The sequence below is a fragment of the Penicillium roqueforti genome (genome assembly GCF_015533775.1).
Source record: "Penicillium roqueforti strain LCP96 04111 chromosome Unknown scaffold_70, whole genome shotgun sequence".
In the NCBI taxonomy this organism is placed as follows: Eukaryota; Fungi; Ascomycota; class Eurotiomycetes; order Eurotiales; family Aspergillaceae; genus Penicillium; species Penicillium roqueforti.
This window is the reverse complement of record NW_024067634.1, coordinates 1-16,142: the sequence shown is the minus strand read 5'-3', so window position 1 is coordinate 16,142 and position 16,142 is coordinate 1. Positions and strand designations below refer to the sequence as shown.

The 16,142-nt window shown below is 49.3% G+C and overlaps 6 protein-coding genes across 6 annotated transcripts; 2 read left to right on the top strand and 4 right to left on the bottom strand.

Annotated features, from left to right (window-relative positions):
- Positions 1 to 802: 802 nt before the first annotated feature.
- On the bottom strand, positions 803 to 2,327 carry LCP9604111_9738 (alpha/beta fold hydrolase; the record flags this gene model as incomplete). The annotated part of the gene is made up of 3 exons (XM_039078025.1): positions 803 to 1,606; positions 1,653 to 2,131; positions 2,180 to 2,327. The coding sequence occupies 3 exons, from the start codon at positions 2,325 to 2,327 to the stop codon at positions 803 to 805; spliced, it is 1,431 nt and encodes a 476-aa protein (XP_038924273.1).
- Positions 2,328 to 2,710: 383 nt separating this feature from the next.
- LCP9604111_9737 (putative capsule-associated protein CAP1) lies at positions 2,711 to 6,137 on the bottom strand (the record flags this gene model as incomplete). The annotated part of the gene is made up of 4 exons (XM_039078024.1): positions 2,711 to 2,762; positions 2,816 to 4,610; positions 5,591 to 5,836; positions 5,885 to 6,137. 4 exons carry the CDS (start codon positions 6,135 to 6,137, stop codon positions 2,711 to 2,713), a joined length of 2,346 nt encoding a protein of 781 aa, XP_038924272.1.
- Positions 6,138 to 6,623: 486 nt separating this feature from the next.
- Positions 6,624 to 9,243, bottom strand: LCP9604111_9736 (protein phosphatase 2A structural subunit TPD3; the record flags this gene model as incomplete). Its single annotated transcript, XM_039078023.1, has 12 exons — positions 6,624 to 6,959; positions 7,003 to 7,340; positions 7,391 to 7,491; positions 7,540 to 7,684; positions 7,733 to 7,847; positions 7,900 to 8,391; positions 8,439 to 8,590; positions 8,638 to 8,743; positions 8,794 to 8,849; positions 8,928 to 8,971; positions 9,076 to 9,095; positions 9,223 to 9,243. 12 exons carry the CDS (start codon positions 9,241 to 9,243, stop codon positions 6,624 to 6,626), a joined length of 1,926 nt encoding a protein of 641 aa, XP_038924271.1.
- A 246-nt stretch (positions 9,244 to 9,489) lies between these two features.
- LCP9604111_9735 (phenylalanine--tRNA ligase subunit beta) lies at positions 9,490 to 11,571 on the top strand (the record flags this gene model as incomplete). The annotated part of the gene is made up of 7 exons (XM_039078022.1): positions 9,490 to 9,542; positions 9,589 to 9,629; positions 9,677 to 9,696; positions 9,746 to 9,822; positions 9,879 to 10,002; positions 10,059 to 11,361; positions 11,408 to 11,571. The coding sequence occupies 7 exons, from the start codon at positions 9,490 to 9,492 to the stop codon at positions 11,569 to 11,571; spliced, it is 1,782 nt and encodes a 593-aa protein (XP_038924270.1).
- Positions 11,572 to 11,899: 328 nt separating this feature from the next.
- Positions 11,900 to 12,691, bottom strand: LCP9604111_9734 (putative cysteine dioxygenase Cdo1; the record flags this gene model as incomplete). Its single annotated transcript, XM_039078021.1, has 4 exons — positions 11,900 to 12,030; positions 12,079 to 12,274; positions 12,323 to 12,394; positions 12,443 to 12,691. The coding sequence occupies 4 exons, from the start codon at positions 12,689 to 12,691 to the stop codon at positions 11,900 to 11,902; spliced, it is 648 nt and encodes a 215-aa protein (XP_038924269.1).
- Positions 12,692 to 13,171: 480 nt separating this feature from the next.
- On the top strand, positions 13,172 to 14,694 carry LCP9604111_9733 (GTP-binding protein RBG1; the record flags this gene model as incomplete). Its single annotated transcript, XM_039078020.1, has 9 exons — positions 13,172 to 13,192; positions 13,257 to 13,320; positions 13,373 to 13,447; positions 13,497 to 13,533; positions 13,581 to 13,651; positions 13,700 to 14,037; positions 14,093 to 14,449; positions 14,495 to 14,615; positions 14,675 to 14,694. 9 exons carry the CDS (start codon positions 13,172 to 13,174, stop codon positions 14,692 to 14,694), a joined length of 1,104 nt encoding a protein of 367 aa, XP_038924268.1.
- Positions 14,695 to 16,142: the final 1,448 nt, after the last annotated feature.

The following is a 16,142-nucleotide window of genomic DNA, read 5'->3' as shown; positions in this document are numbered from 1 at the left end:
TCCCCCCGCCCCCCCCCCCCACCCCCCCCGCCCCCCCCCCGCCCCCCCCCCCCCCCCCCCCCCCACCCCCCCCCCCCCCCCCGCCCCCCCCCCCCCCCCCCCCCCCCCCCCCCCCCCCCCCCCCCCCCCCCGCCCCCCCCCCCGGTAAAATACCGTGCAGTAGACTGCTCCTCCATTGGAATCCATCACGCCACAGATCCAACAGTCTAACAGCAAAAGAATGATCAGGCGCCCAAAGAAGTCTGGAGCAGAGAAGAAAAACCCCCCAAAATAAGACGAGAAGAGCTGAGAAGAGCTGTCGGGGCTATATTTAACCTGTCAATCGCCAAGGAAAGTTCGGGCCGGTAGGAGCCCAATACACCGACTGTGGTACCTGGGCCGCAGGTTCGAGGGGCGACGAAAACAGGAGATTGAATTTTTTTTTTTTCACAGCATGTTGTGTAAAGAAGAAATCTTTTGTGGAATTGAGAGAAGCAAAGGCAATGGGAAAGCAAAGGCCGGGATGCAGGAGAGCTAAGGTCAAAGCTCCCGAGGGGAAGTGGAGTGGTTTCGGGTAAATCAGCGATCCCGCTGGACTTCTCTTTTGGGTACTCCGTATGTTTTCGGTCTTCTCTACAGTTCGTGGACTCAATATCCGATATTCTCTATGCTATTCTACACTTCTATACAAAGCATATATGGAATCCATCTTCTATAAGTGGTCGGTCTGGTCTAAGTGAAACATCGCCTAGCCGCTTTAGCTCGGGTTGCCCCGCAAAACGAAAACGTTGAATATTGGAGTCGTCCGACATATTGCCTATGTTTATCGCGAAAAGGTGACCTGAACACCCGGGTAGGATTCAGCGATGGCCGTCCCGATGTCTGTCTCTTCACCTTGAGCAGCCCATTCAATAGTCTTGACCAAAGCTGCGCCGCTCTCACGCTCAACCGGCGTCCAATGTCCCGTGCGGGGAAGCAGCACAATATGGGATCCCTGCGCTAAGTAATCACCCATCCCATCAAGGCAGATCCTCTGGTCAAGAGCAATATCATCCTTGCCCCAGAAAATGGTTGCGCTAGCTTTGAGAGCGCCCGGGGGACCTTCGTCAAACAGTCCAGCTCCGCTGCTGGACAGTCGCTTTCCGGATGAAATACTGTGTAAGCTAGCGACCGTTTCAATAGACTTGGTCCAAGACGCCGTCGCCGCCCGATCACGGTAATAAGCCGCCATGTGCATGACATGTGCGAACGCGCGCTGGCTGAGGTTGGCAGGATAGGCATCACCGCTGGAAGTTTTAGTATCCGATTCTGCGGTGGACGGACCCATGGTGCTGGCCATACTGTTGGCCACGTCGAGGGAAGTATATTCGTCCTTGTTGTAGGAGGTGAGGTGGCAAATTTTCAATAGTGACTGGTTGCCTCCGGACAGGAGGTAGTAGACAATTGGCGTTGGTAGCTGCATGGCAAAGATATAGCCGGATAGGACAAGCTGGCGGGCGAGAGGGGTGAAGCTTCGGAGTGCTTGCATCAGCGGGACGCGGGCATGCATTGGTGAACGCCAGGCGTTGCCGAGCATCTTATTAGTCGAGAAGAGTAGACGGCGGATATTAGATTCAACCAATTTGATCTGAAACGTTAGTTGAGATAACATCTTCCCCGGTGTTTTGACATACTGATGGTCCATTGGACAGGATGAACCGATGGGCTAGGGACGGAGCTTCGGCAGCGAGACGCATGGACAAGACACAACCCCAATCATGGGCGACAATTATCGTCCTCTTCTTGTTGCTCTCGTTGCCCGAGTCCACGCCATACTGGGTTCGCAGAGTGACGATCAGCTCTGTCAATTTCTCCAAGACATTCGTTGCATTATATTCTTCCAGGCTCTCTGTTCCTCCATATCCCGGGAGGTCAATCGCAACTAGTGAAACGGCCTCTTGCAGAGCAGGGTTTTTGATAATGTGTCGCCAGATCGCCCAGCTATCGGGGAATCCGTGGATGAAGATGACCAATGGTTTATCGGAATTGACGGTTTTCGGTGTGTTTGGAGTATCGTTACTAACAAAATGGAACTTGAATCCGCTTTGCAAGGTTAGAATGTGGTGAGAGAGACCTTCGAAATCTTTAGATAAATCCCACAGGCGAGCACGAGCTGGAGAGTCAGCAAAGAACCTTCACGATTGGTACATACATAGCTCACCAAGCTGTAGGTCTCGTTTCTCGGTTTCAGTGGGGCGTCTAAAGTAGGTGCCTTTCGCTAAGGCAACGAGGTCGTAAAGAATAACTGTAAAGAAGCCATAGGCAAAGACAGCTGCCCCGATCAAAACGCGGGATATGGTCCTGCCCATATTGGAATCATGTGTTGAAGGAGTAAGAAGAAGCTTGTAATAAATCTAGAGCTGTGGCAACCGGAGCTCGGTCCACAGGTAGCGTCACGCCTGAGTCAGCGATATAAAACGGTTGACAGCGGGTACCTACATGTAAATATGTAGGTACGGGGTATCCATAATCTAGATAATTTAGATGATATCAGGATGAAATCTAGGATTGCAATCACATTACACTGTAAATTGTAGGCAGTTTACAGCTTTTCTCAATCTATGGCAGACCGAACGCCACCTCCACATGCACAAATATTATTGGTAGAAGACAGTCCAAGGGAAAGGGGGTATTAACAGGAGTCCAAAAAAAAACAAAAAGCCATCATCTCGTCGAAGGGAATATATACAGATCAAAGAACGAACCCTAGTTGTTCACGGTTGTCGTCTACCAAGCGACCATACCTGAAAAGTGAGCAAGTTAGCAGAATTCTCTCATGGAATGACGAGGTCCTTACTCTAGGAGTAACCGGAAGAACCAAACCTCCAGGTCTTCATTTCGTAGGGTCTGCTGTGCCCAGCGCTGACCCTGATTAGCGATTTGAAGGGCGGCCTTTTTGCCCTCTTCTTCTGAAGTGAAGTATCGCATGCTCTCGACATACTCGTTGCCTTTCAAGCTGAGAGGGACGTAATGTACCCAGGGCTTCAACCACTCGTCATGCCATTCGCGGAAGATGGCGATCTTGTAGACAAAGCTGTTGCTATGCAAGAAAGCGTGGAACCGCCCGCTAAAAGCGTTCCCATCGATATCGACTAGGAACTTGTGCGCCCACGCATCTTGTTGCCCAGCCTGCTTGAACACTCCAAAGTACGCAGTCTGCGCGTTGCAGTCGTCCGGGTCGCACTGGCCGATAAATGTGAACTTGACATCGAAGGAATCACGATAGGCGTCTCGGTTGATAACCTGGGAAACCCAGCTGTCCCCCTGGCGAGCGAGAATTTGAGTGGTGCCTAAGGCGTTGACGTTGTCGACAAATTGCTGCCGATGTTGTCGGCGCCAGCCACCCGCACGCGAAAACCCACCGGTTGTAGAGCCACGCCAGTACATTCGGTCGGTCTTAGCCTCCCAAGCATAGTCCTTTTCAGTATCGTAGGGAACCTTGTCGGCCCAGTACCAAGGACTTGGGTAAATAATGTCCTGGAAGCTAGAGATCTTGCTCTGTGAAAAGACGGGGAACAGATCGTGGACGACATCAAAGGCGTTGGGTCGGTCAAAGAATCCGTATGTATGGCGGAGGGAGGGGGTATTGCAGATGTCAGAGGCCGCCGTGGTGTTGTAGATGAAGCCGAGTTCGCCATAGGCATAGGGATCAACGTCATCAGTGGGATTTTCTTCGAGCGAGCGCGCTGGGCTGTTAACCGGACAAGATACTCGGGAATTTGTCCAGGTCGGTTGGTGTGCGAAACGGTTGAAACGAGTGGTGCGCACCTCGTCGATGCGATCGCCTTTGTTTAGGTCCGAAGCACGTGGGGACCACGCATTGGTCGGAGTGTTCTTGAACGCTGCTGGGATAGTGAAATCCTTGGCTGTCTGCACCAATCGCTGGAGGTCTTCGCTGGGGAGGATTACGCGCGGCTCATCGTGAGTGTTGAACACCAGGTCCATGTCGGGCAAGTATTTCACGAAAGACTTCATCATACCGGCCGTGGCGTCTCGCTGCCACTTACCGGCGTCGCCCCCTCCATCCGTTAAGGACACCTTGCCGTCGCGAATTAGAACACCGATCATCGCATTGTCAAATCCGAGTGTCTCGCGCGCCCGTTCGCGAATCGTTCTAGGTTTCACACCCCAGAAGGGGAGGAGGGTGTGGTAGATGGTATCGAAATCATCGATGAGCTGTACATTTCTCGACTGGGCAAACTCGAACCACTTGTCGAAAAATGGCGGCGGGTGCATATTATAGCGACGCTTGTATTCAGTCACGGCCTCGGCCAGGGTTTTGGATTGCCGGGACTGCGCATGATTGAAATCTTGTTGGGCATTTCCAACCAGACGCGTGATCGGGTGTTCCTTTTCGGGGAGGTATGTGTTCTGCCCCGCATGGAGCTGAGGGTGTTGTATTGGTTCGGGAGGAGGCAAATCTATGGGCTGCGGCTCGGAGTGCTTCGATGATCGTAGTAGTAGGAGAGAAAGACAGGCAAGAACGCCGATCGCAAGTAATACAATCAACCGTTGAATGCGCATGCTGCCATTGGGGGGAGGCATGAAGAAGGAGAGCGAGGCTAAGGTCGTCAGGAGGGTTCTCCATAAGTCTAGAGTTGGCCTCGGGCTATTAGTGAACCTTATCCGCCAAGCCTTTCTAACGTAATCGTCACAATCTAATTAGCTATCTATGTGCTGTTCAAGCGTTCTAAAAGACAAAGGCGATCAGTGATGTTTTAATATGATGTTTTAATTTGTGTGGCCCCAATTCTCCAAGGGGCCAATCTATTAGTATGTGGCGTTGCCCGGATGCAGGGGAGGTACGCCATAATCTATTCATATACGTGTCACCAAATGTGCTTTGACTTCCTCGACCGTACGGAGTACATCGATGTATATCGTGCGACAGAAAACTAAGAATGTCGTTCAGGAATTCATTGGTAGAAACATATTTAGTAGCAAACCTGACCACTATCGAATATATATCAGGGTACACAGTTCATGTACTATATAGTTATACAACATACCGTTGAACTTCCTACTCACTCTTTGTTGTTTCTACTACTAAGGGGGAGAAAAAAGGGGTTAAATTCCATACATGTAGATCGAAGTTGTCTCAGAAAAACAAGATCTAACCAAGTACAAAAAAAAAAGTATTAAAAACTCCTATGGACCTCACTCAGGAATGAGATTCATGCTACACAAGCTCATATATTACATCCATAGAGTAAATATTGAGATCTTGACCAAGGGAATTTTCTTTTTGAAAGGATGTTATATTTTCCCAGCCTACACTAACATAGCGCCCAAGAGCACACCCAATTAAGCATAGAAGCTGCCAAAGTCTGCAGAATGTACTTCTGCGCCTGCTTGACATGAATATAAGCCGCAACACACAATAATACCACCAAAGACACATGACCAAAGTAAAACATCTTTCTGCGTTCTTGGAAGCTTCCCTGCACAAGCCAAGACTGGAGTCCCTTCTGGGAAGCAGGCCGCACGAAGAGAATGAGTAGCACGGCCGAGAATATCGCGGCTAGGCCACATTGGACGTCTAAGTCTTGGATTCGTTTGAGGAGCAATATACCAAAGTCAGGATGGCTGGATTGCACGAAGAACAGCGTGTACAGCGCGGCGTGAGCCAGCAGAAGAGAGACCACCGCCCGACCAAAGAGACGGTGGTACGGAGTCAACGTTGGCTGAGGGATACCAGTAAGAAGAGACAGTACAGATGAGGCTGCCGGCCGAGAGATGTATGCCGGAGACATTAGAACCTGCAGTGGCAGTTGGGACAGGCCAACTCGCCCCAATGCTTTGGTCAAATGGAGGTAATCTTCCATGTTAGCTCGTTGCTCAAACTTACTAGAAGATGAAGACTTACCATCACCACTGTTCCATATGGAAAGGCCTAGAAGCCATAGTAGCCACAGCCCGCAGACAAGGTACTGTCGGGTTTTTCCAGAAACTGGGCCATCCCACTTAGCAGTTGATCTCGTAGCAAAGCGAAAAATTCGAACCGCGACGATGACAACAATGATTGACCATTGTGCGTAATAGCCGCGAAGATCAAGCAGCTCCCTGCGATGCAGCTTGTCGTTTTCCGAGAGAGAAATGAAATGGTATGGCCACGACATGGCGACTGAAGAGTCATATAAATGAGAGTCTCGATAGGATCACAAGCTAATCGACATGCCGATGAGACGCACTGCGGTTTAGAAAAGCATATTTTAGATGTTGATATTGGTCTCCCAAATTTATTTGATATACTGCCAGTGATAACTAAAACAAGCAGTCCGACCATGGACTGGATCCCCGGCCCAGGGGCCGCTTTTTGCTGACAAATGAATCACAAGGTTCAGGTGCTCCCCCGGCGCACTCTAGCCAGGGCCGGCTTAAAGCCCTCTCTTTACCCTCTAATACGCATGTACTAACTGTATTGTAGTAACTAGTGGCTTTACATGCACCGCACGTCTTTATTTGCGCATTTGCTTTTGACTACCTACCCTGGTTAAACGTTATGTGAAAGCTCTACATTAAAAACGCCTGGAAGAAAAGGACGCTTGGTTATTCTCTAACCTGACAAAATGTCTTGTTGGGTATTGGCCGAACAAGTGCATAGTTTAAGGAGAGGTTTGCATCTCATCCTGATTGCCACCAGCAGTTGTAGCAAAGTATCGGACATCCACATCGTCATCCTCCTGCAACTTCTCCAAACTTGGCACAACTCTTGACTGAATCAACTCCAGGCTCCGGGGTGATGGCGCGATAGGCTCTTCGGACTTCTCCACCTCAACTAAGGTCTTATCGGCTGGCAGACGACGCAGTGTGACGATGAGAACGGCGTAGGACTTGGCGACGTTGAAGCGAATATTGGGGATTTCATCCGTCACTAGGCGTTCCAGAATAGGTAGGAGAGAGTTCTCAATAATTTCGAGGTTGACAACGGGAGTAAGGGTCTGACAATTAGCATTGACTGATGTAGCAAGAAAGTGAACTTACAGAAACGGCAAAGCATGTCGTCATGCGGTAAAGATAGTTAGGGTGTTGGCCCATGGCCATCACCTTGGGAATGATAGAAGCTTTTGACCACTCCACGCCGAATACCTCTGTCAGTTTCTTCAGGTTCTCAGTGGCAGCCTCTCGGATGGAAAAGACAGTATCCCCAAGCCAGCCCATGCAAAGATCGCTCAGCTGCTCGTCAAAGAACTCGACTCCAAGTTGACTGGCAAGGAGTGGAATATATTCAATGATGGCAAGGCGAACACGCCATTGCTTATCCTCGGCCAGTTGAACAATGGCGGGAAGAAGAGACTGGGAGAGAAGCTGGATACCAATGACTGTAAAGGGTTAGAAGACATACATTTTAAAAGAATTGGACAGCATTTACCTTTGTTGACTTGCTCGAGCTTCGAGATAATGTGCAGTCGGACGTCGGGGAATTCATCCTTAAGCATCTGGAGAAACATGGGGAGTAGATGGGCAATAGTCCTGGATGGTCAGTATAGGTTATTGCTAGCAGATAAGCAGGATACTTACTCCTCCTTGCCCAAAATAGGCGCGAGGCCGCTGATCTGAGTACCGAGGGCAGCCCGGACGTGCTGAGAGGGATCGGAGACAAGGTCTTCAACGCTGGTCATGATCTCATTGAGGAGAGTGTCGCGATCGATCAAATTGCAGAAGCCTGAATGTGTTAGTCATGTATCAACTATATATAACCAGGGTATCATACCAGGGATTTGGCCCGCAATTGCGGTGCGAACCTCGGCCTCTGTATCTTTGAGGAGCTTGACAAAGGCAGGAACCATGTCACGGGTGACAACCTCTTCGTGGACAGCTTTGGCAATCTGCATACATCAGTGTCGCTCAATAGTCTGAAATTCGGCAAAGGCGATTTACCTTTTCATATCGATCGGCAACCATGTATCGGACCCTCCAGCTCTTGTCTTCGAACAGATTCCGCAGCGAAGTCAACAAGACGCCGTGGCTAGGTTGTTGTTCTTTGGGAATTTCCTCCGCGATCGCAATAAGAATGTCAACTGTAAGCAGACGAACACTGTCCTGATCATCGCTCGCCAAGTATTGAAACAAGGGAATTATTTCATCAATAATGACCTGGGTTTGCATTTCTTTGACAAACTTGGCCAGATTGTTGGCTGCCTGTCGCCGCACCATTGGGGTTTCATCGTGTACCAAAGCCCCGAAATGCTGTCGGAGGCTCTGTTGCAACGCCGGAGTAGCCTTCTTGTATGGTGTGGAGTAAAGACCAGTCGCAGAGACCTTCGAAGTGAACCAGTCTGCCTTTGAGAGACGGAGGACTAGCGGAACAAAATACTCTTCAACTTGGCTCTCTGAAAGCTGTTCGCATACCTTGTTGAGAGATTCAACGGCCTGTAAAGTTAGCATGCGCCTCAAGAAACTTTCAGCTGGTGTGGTACCTTCTCTCGCACCAAGGGCTCCTCGATAGCCGCCAAATTCTCTAGCGGGGAGAGCAAGACGTGCGCGTGTTCTGGACCCCCAACATATTCTGTAAAATTACCCAGCTCTTCACTCAGCGCAGTCAAAACTTCGTCCTCGTCCTCGACGGAATCTATTACTGTTAGACGGGGCTGCTAGGCGATTGAACACTGGACAAACCATCAAGAAATGGGATGAGCTCCTCTCGGGTTCGGTCGGGTCCAAGTGCAAGCGCGATCGTGGATAGACGGTGAATGGCATTGAGTCTGAGAAGCACATCGTCATGCTAAAGAAATGTGAGCTCAATACTGTCTGTATGACTGGAGGGAGATCTACCTTCAACTCGTCAATGAGCACGGCGATGGGGTAGAGCTCATCGTTCTCGTTCTGGCCTTCCATTGTGGATTTGGATATGTATTAAGGAGACACGCTGAGTCCCGGTCCTGGATGAGAAGAGGGTGGTGTTGGACCTGACAGCGATTCGGCAGAGGTGGTGTAGGAGGCAATGGGATGGCTGATAAGTATTAGTTCCGACTTCGCGAGATGGCAAGGGGATGAATGGTGGTAGCGTGAGGGCGGGGGTTTGGGGCCGCATGGACACCTTCAGCAGAAGCATACCTCGAGAATTGAATGAGTACCTTGATCAGCAAATTAATAGATTTGATACAAGTTCGTAAAGAGAAAAGGAAAAAAGCCCCCTTCGATGATGCAGCAACCAGAGCAGGGCAGTCGAGCTTTGAGTGTTTACTGGTGTAAATTACATACTGGCGGTGTACGCACAAACATTTGAATATGGAGGGGAATTACTATACCAATACCATCGTCACAAAAGAGGGGGATCTGTGGCGGTGGTGGCTTGCGGGCAGAATTTCCACCAGCGCAAGAGTCATCCAATACTTTGTGCACCGATCACTACTTCCTGGATTTCTGTACGGGCTTTCCTTATATTCTGTCGGAGTCGCCGCCTACTTGGTTTCCGCATTGATTTATCGGACATTTCGCTGATTGACACCAGAATCAGCAACCCCCACCATGCCCACCATCTCGGTCGACAAGGCCGCTCTTTTCCAAGAGTTGGGCCGAGAGTACGTCTCTGGACTTTGTCATTGAACTCTACTGACCTTGCTGCAGTTACACCACGGAGGAGTTTGATGAGCTGTGTTTCGAATTTGGTAGGTTGGCTGGGAAATTCTTGCCGGGCATGACTGACTTTGAATAGGAATCGAGCTCGACGAAGATGTACATTCTCCAAGACCCGACCACACATAGCCAATACTGATCTTTTCAGACTACAAACTCAGACCGCCCTATCGTCGATGGAAAGCAAGAACCTCCGCAACTCAAGATTGAGATCCCCGCCAACCGGTACGCGTGACATCCGAGGAGAACAAATGAAAGAACTTAGACTAAGAAGAGATCAGATATGACTTGCTGTGCTTCGAGGGCATTGCGCTCATGTTGAACATCTTCCTGGGTCAGAAACCCCTGCCCGAGTACAAGTTGACTCAGCCAGCACAGATGGAGCGGATTATTGTCAAGGAAGATGTTAGTACTTCAACACCTACTCTGCTCAGGTGGAAGGGCTCCGCTGACCAAAATAGACCACGAAAATCAGACCCTACGTAGCTGGCGCTATTCTACGGAACATCAAGTTCGACCAGGCTCGTTATGCGTCTTTCATTGCTCTCCAAGACAAGCTCCACCAGAACTTGGCCCGGCAACGAACCCTTGTATCAATCGGTACCCATGATTTGGACACCGTGAAGGGCCCCTTCACTTATGAGGCTCTCCCTCCCAAGGATATCAAGTTTGTCCCATTGAACCAGACCCAGGAGATGGATGGCGAGGAATTGATGAACTTCTACGAGAAGCACCAACAGTTGGGCAAGTACCTACACATCATTCGTGACTCTCCAGTCTATCCAGTCATCTACGACTCCGACCGGACTGTTTGCTCTCTGCCACCCATTATCAACGGCGATCACTCGAAGATCAACCTGAACACCACCAATGTTTTAATTGAGATCACAGCTCTCGATAAGACAAAGCTGGATATTGTGAACAAGATGATGGTCACCATGTTCTCCCAATATACGTTGGAGCCGTTCACCATCGAGCCTGTCCAGATTGTGTCTGAGCATAACGGGGAGACTCGCGTCACCCCTGACATCTCTCCCCGCATCGCTCAGGCTGAAGTCTCGTACATCAACCAGTGCTGTGGCTTGAGCCTCAGTTCGGCAGAGATCTGTACTCTTCTCACAAAGATGGCCTTCCGCGCCAAGCCTTCTACCACTGTCTCAGACATCATCAATGTGGAAATCCCCCCAACCCGTGCCGATGTACTCCACCAGTGTGATATCATGGAGGATGTGGCCATTGCCTACGGTTTCAACTCGCTGCCCCGTGCGTTCCCCAACATCTCTGGCACAGTCGCCCAACCTCTCCCTATCAACAAGCTTTCCGACATTGTTCGTGTGGAGACTGCCATGGCCGGTTGGTCAGAGGTGTTACCGTTGATTCTGTGCTCGCATGATGAGAACTTTGGCTGGCTGAACCGCAAGGATGACGGAAACACCGCTGTCAAGCTGGCTAACCCCAAGACCCTTGAGTTCCAGGTGGTCCGTACCAGCCTGCTCCCGGGTCTGCTCAAGACCATCCGTGAGAACAAGCACCACTCTGTTCCCATGAAAATATTCGAGGTCAGCGATGTTGCCTTTAAGGATCTGTCCCTGGAGCGCAAGAGCCGCAACGAGAGACACTTTGCTGCTGCCTTCTATGGTAAAACTAGCGGGTTTGAAATTGTCCACGGTCTTCTTGATCGTATCATGGCCATGCTTAAGACCAACTTCCTCGTCGAGGGCGAGACCCCTACGGGCGACTCGTATTATATCAAGGAACTAGACGGTGTGTACCTCCTCGAAACAGACTAAGAAATTCGCTAACAGTGTAGATCCCACTTACTTCCCCGGCCACGCTGCTTCCATCCACGTCTGTATTGGTGGCAAGGACCAGGTCATTGGCTCCTTCGGTATTCTGCACCCTACCGTGCTCGAGAAGTACGAGTTGAAGTACCCAGTCAGTACTCTAGAGCTGAATGTTGAGGCTTTCATGTAGAGCAAGCGGGCCTACATGAGAGTGGCTGTTCTTCTGAATCTGAATAGAGTTATGACCAAAAGCAAAAAAAAAAAATTACAGAAATCCAAGAAGTCCCAGTAAATGACATGCCAGAAATAAGATTTCCTTTGCCAATCACGCCGCAGAACGCCTTTCAATAATGAATAAAAGCCGGAGAAGAATATGTAATTGAACATAAAGTACAAGAGGGGTATCCGAAGGGAACAGTCTCAGCTACCAAATTAGGGGCTATGACTTCGGCAAACTTAGGTAATGTACAAGGTAAACACCCCACAATGAGCGTTATTGATAACGGGCATCGACAAGACTACTTCTGTCCATCATCGAGCCGCTGACCGCGGAACGAATAATAGTTGGTCTGCTTGATGTGCATGGCCTTGCCAGTTCGTTCATCGTAAATGCGACATCCATGGATTGCGGCGTTGGGTGGTGTATAAACTGATCAATTAGTCTGGATTCTGTTCATTTCGACACGAGAGAACATACGATGGAGTGAGATAGCAAAGTTGTCCTGGTCCGGATTGGATACCCGATGCAAACCAAGCTTGTCGGACATGTAGGTGACCTGGTTTTCGCTGTAGGTTGTCTGCTTGATGAGCTGAGGTGGTGAGCTTCGGCCATTCTCGATCTGCTCTTGGTCGGGCCATGAGTATAGATCTTCTTGCAATCTGCCCTTGAGGACCTGTTTCAAATCAGCTTCTACTCATGTATCGAATTAAAAAAAAAATACCTTCATCACGCAGTGTGCGTTGGCATGGTCATGAATTGTACTTCCTTTTCCAGGGCTCCATACAAGAATCAGCTGAACGAGTTAGTCAAGTAATCATTTGGAGGGAGACATTTTCCATACCAAATTACTCTTGCCGTTTCCCTCATCAATCAGATTCCTTGTGTATGTCCTACTCGCATCACCTAATGCATATGAAGCCCATTCATCCGAATTCGAGACGTATTTCTCCATCAACAGCTGTATCTCCATGGGATCGACATCGCTAGAATCCAGACCCGAACTTGGACCCAGCGCAGAACTAAGGTCCTCCACGAGCTTCTCAAAGGCAGGTTTCTCGGTGATCAACTCAGACCCGTTGAGGAATGGCATATTGAATGAGCGTTGTGCTGGGCGCGTTTGGGATAAAGTCTATGTAGCAAAGAAGCGGTATCGGAAGTTGGCCGAATGACGAAATCGAGGGTCCACCACAGCGAGATACAAACTAGGATATGAGTATACACAAGCCGTGTATTTTCATTATGAAATTTGAGGCCAAGTAGAGTAATTCAATGTCCACAGTACCTACCTAGCCCTGGAGGTATGTAGTTGCCCAAGTTGCAATTTGGCGATAGCGATAAGAAATGATGCCTCAGGCTGGAAATGACATACTTGCCCTCGTCGCCTTAGGCGCACACCCCGCCCTGACTAAAAACTGCGGTGCCACAAGATTGTCCACAGGTCGCAAGTGTATTTCTTCAAAACTTGTCGCTCAACTCGCTGGCTGTTAAGGGACATATATCGAGTCCCTCGGTACTAGGATTTCCAATCTTTTCTTCGATTCATTTTTGATTGCTGGGTCAAATCGCCAAAATGTCGACCACTATTGAAAAGGTGAGTGCGGTCAAAGATTTTTGAGCATAGCATCAAACAAATTACTAACAATGATTTTGTACAGATCAAGGAGGTCGAGTCCGAAATGGCTCGGACTCAAAAGAACAAGAACACCTCTTACCATTTGGGTACGCGCACCCCGACGACTTTTCACCGATGACGTCTTCTGACAATATGCAGGACAACTGAAGGCGAAGCTTGCTAAGCTCAAGCGTGAACTTCTGACCCCAACTGGAGGTGGTGGCGGTGGTGGATGTGAGTATTCTAGATCTGAACACTCTGCTAAGTGCTAACTTGAGATTAGCTGGCTTCGATGTGGCGCGTACTGGTGTGGCCAGTGTGTAAGTTACCCGAGAAGATTTGCGATCGCATACGCTTACAAGTGCAGTGGCTTCATTGGTTTCCCGTCCGTCGGCAAGAGTACACTGATGAATAAACTGACTGGTCAACATTCAGAAGGTTCGTAAAGACCCTCCTTGACAACCGATTTCTCTAACGCCCATCTAGCCGCGGCCTACGAGTTCACAACCCTCACAACTGTCCCCGGTCAAGTGATGTACAATGGCGCCAAGATTCAGATGCTCGATCTTCCAGGTATTATCGAAGGTGCCAAAGACGGCAAGGGTCGTGGTCGACAGGTTATTGCGGTGGCCAAGACTTGCAATCTCATTTTCATCGTCCTTGACGTGAACAAGCCATTGGTTGACAAGCGAGTTATCGAGAATGAATTGGAGGGCTTTGGCATTCGCATCAATAAGAAGCCTCCCAACATTGTCTTCAAGAAGAAGGACAAGGGTGGTATTGCCATCACGAGCACTCAGCCATTGACTCATATTGACAACGACGTAAGTTGATCTCCCAGAGAGTCTTTGGTCTTTGATGAGTATTAACAGATCCCAGGAAATCAAAGCTGTAATGAGCGAGTATAAGATTTCGTCCGCTGATATCTCCATCCGATGTGATGCCACCATTGACGACCTGATTGATGTCTTGGAAGCCAAGAGCCGCAGCTACATCCCTGTCATTTATGCGCTGAACAAGATCGACGCTATTTCCATCCAAGAGTTGGATTTGCTGTACCGGATTCCAGACGCCTGCCCAATTAGCTCGGAGCATGGATGGAATATCGACGAGCTGATGGAGATGATGTGGGAGAAGCTCAAGCTGCGCAGAATCTACACGAAGCCTAAGGGCAGAGCGCCCGACTATTCAGCACCTGTTGTGCTGCGTTCTTATGCATGCACAGTCGAGAATTTCGTAAGCGTTGCCCTCATCTTTCTAAGAATCATACTAACGAAACAGTGTGACGCTATTCACCGCACAATCAAGGACGATTTCAAGCATGCTATCGTGTATGGCCGCTCAGTGAAGCATCAGCCGCAGCGAGTGGGTCTTTCCCACGAGCTTGGTGATGAAGATATCGGTAAATATACCAAAAAAAGAACAGAACTCAACATGAATTTCAAAGCTGACCAGCTACAGTGTCGATCGTCAAGAGGTAAAGGATTTATGCCAACTCCTTGACACTCATAGCCCGAAGCGGCGAGATGATCCAAGCGCTGGGGTGGTCTGTGCCAGCATGTCTTTACGCCTCCGCGATCTGACAGGTTTCTGAGACATCCGTACGCCACCGGATCCGAGCGTGGTTGGATAGACTCGTTCACGGCAAGATAATTAGGGGAAAGTCTTGAGTCTACCTTTGGACATCAAAATCGGCAGTCATGCATAGCCTTGCTGATTTTGGTCTTGCGTCTTGAGGTATAGCTTGACTTGATTTGATGAGCTCGAGTTAGGCTTCAGGGGTTACACCAGCCCAGGGGCACGCACGAGGCGAACGGCCATTGGGTCTTTCTGATATTCTTGGCACCTTTGGGAATTCTGGCCCTTTGAAGCGACCAGTCCATATTGTTATGATTATCCATTTTTTTCATGAGCGCAAAAGTTCAAATATTTTATGGTTGTGTGGAAATAAAAGCCAATATACAACAAAGCAGTCTGCTCGTTTTCACCTACTGTTCCAACCTGAAGAAAGCCACAAATTGCGTTCTCATACTCCGTATAAAGGATTGATGATGTCAGACCAATCAGCCCCTAGCCAAGTCGTGCTACTTCAGTACGGAATAGAAGATTGATGTGGCATCATGCGACTCCTTATCGCCCCCGGACCTAACAGACCCTACCATGTACAGATCCGAGGATGTCTGCATAACAATTTATTTTGATGACATTCCGATTGGCATGTTCCCCTTGCCATTACTTCCCGTGCCGCAAACATCCTTGCTAGTAATTCTAATATTTATAAGATCTCCGCCTGTGGCTTGATTTCTTTGTTCGCATTGCTTCTTGTCTCCCAATTTTTTTACTTTCGAGGCCGACGAGTCAGTCCCCGAAAGGCCTAGGCCTAATGCCGATCATAGTCTCTATATGGGATAGCTGCCAGCTTAAAAGCTCCGGTAAAAAACGAAGTTGATAGCCTCGACGGAAGAGCCGGGAAGGCAATTATGGTGTGCATACTATACTTCCGTGAAGAGAAGGGCCGCGACACAACGCATTGACCTAATGCTAATAGCTTGACGAGCATGACAAAGTTTCGTGTAGTATTCGAAAGCCACAAGAGTTTCGGTTAACCATTACATGTGAAATAAACCCGGCAATGCTAGTCTGGCTTCCGATAGGCTCAAGGGAGTATATTGCTCGAGAATGATAGGGGGAAGATCAAAATGGATCTGTCAACTGACTAGCACGTTTTTCCAATCTCTTAGCTTCTAATCTCTTGGCTGCTGGCCTGCAACTACTTTCCGACATTGAGGGGGGGGGGGGGGGGGGGGGGGGGGAGGAGAGAAAAAAAAAAAAAAAAAAAAAAAAAAAAAAAAAAAAAAAAAAAAAAAAAGAGAGAGGAAGGGGGGAGGGGTGGGGGGGGGGGGGGGGGGGGGGGGGGGGGGGGGGGGGG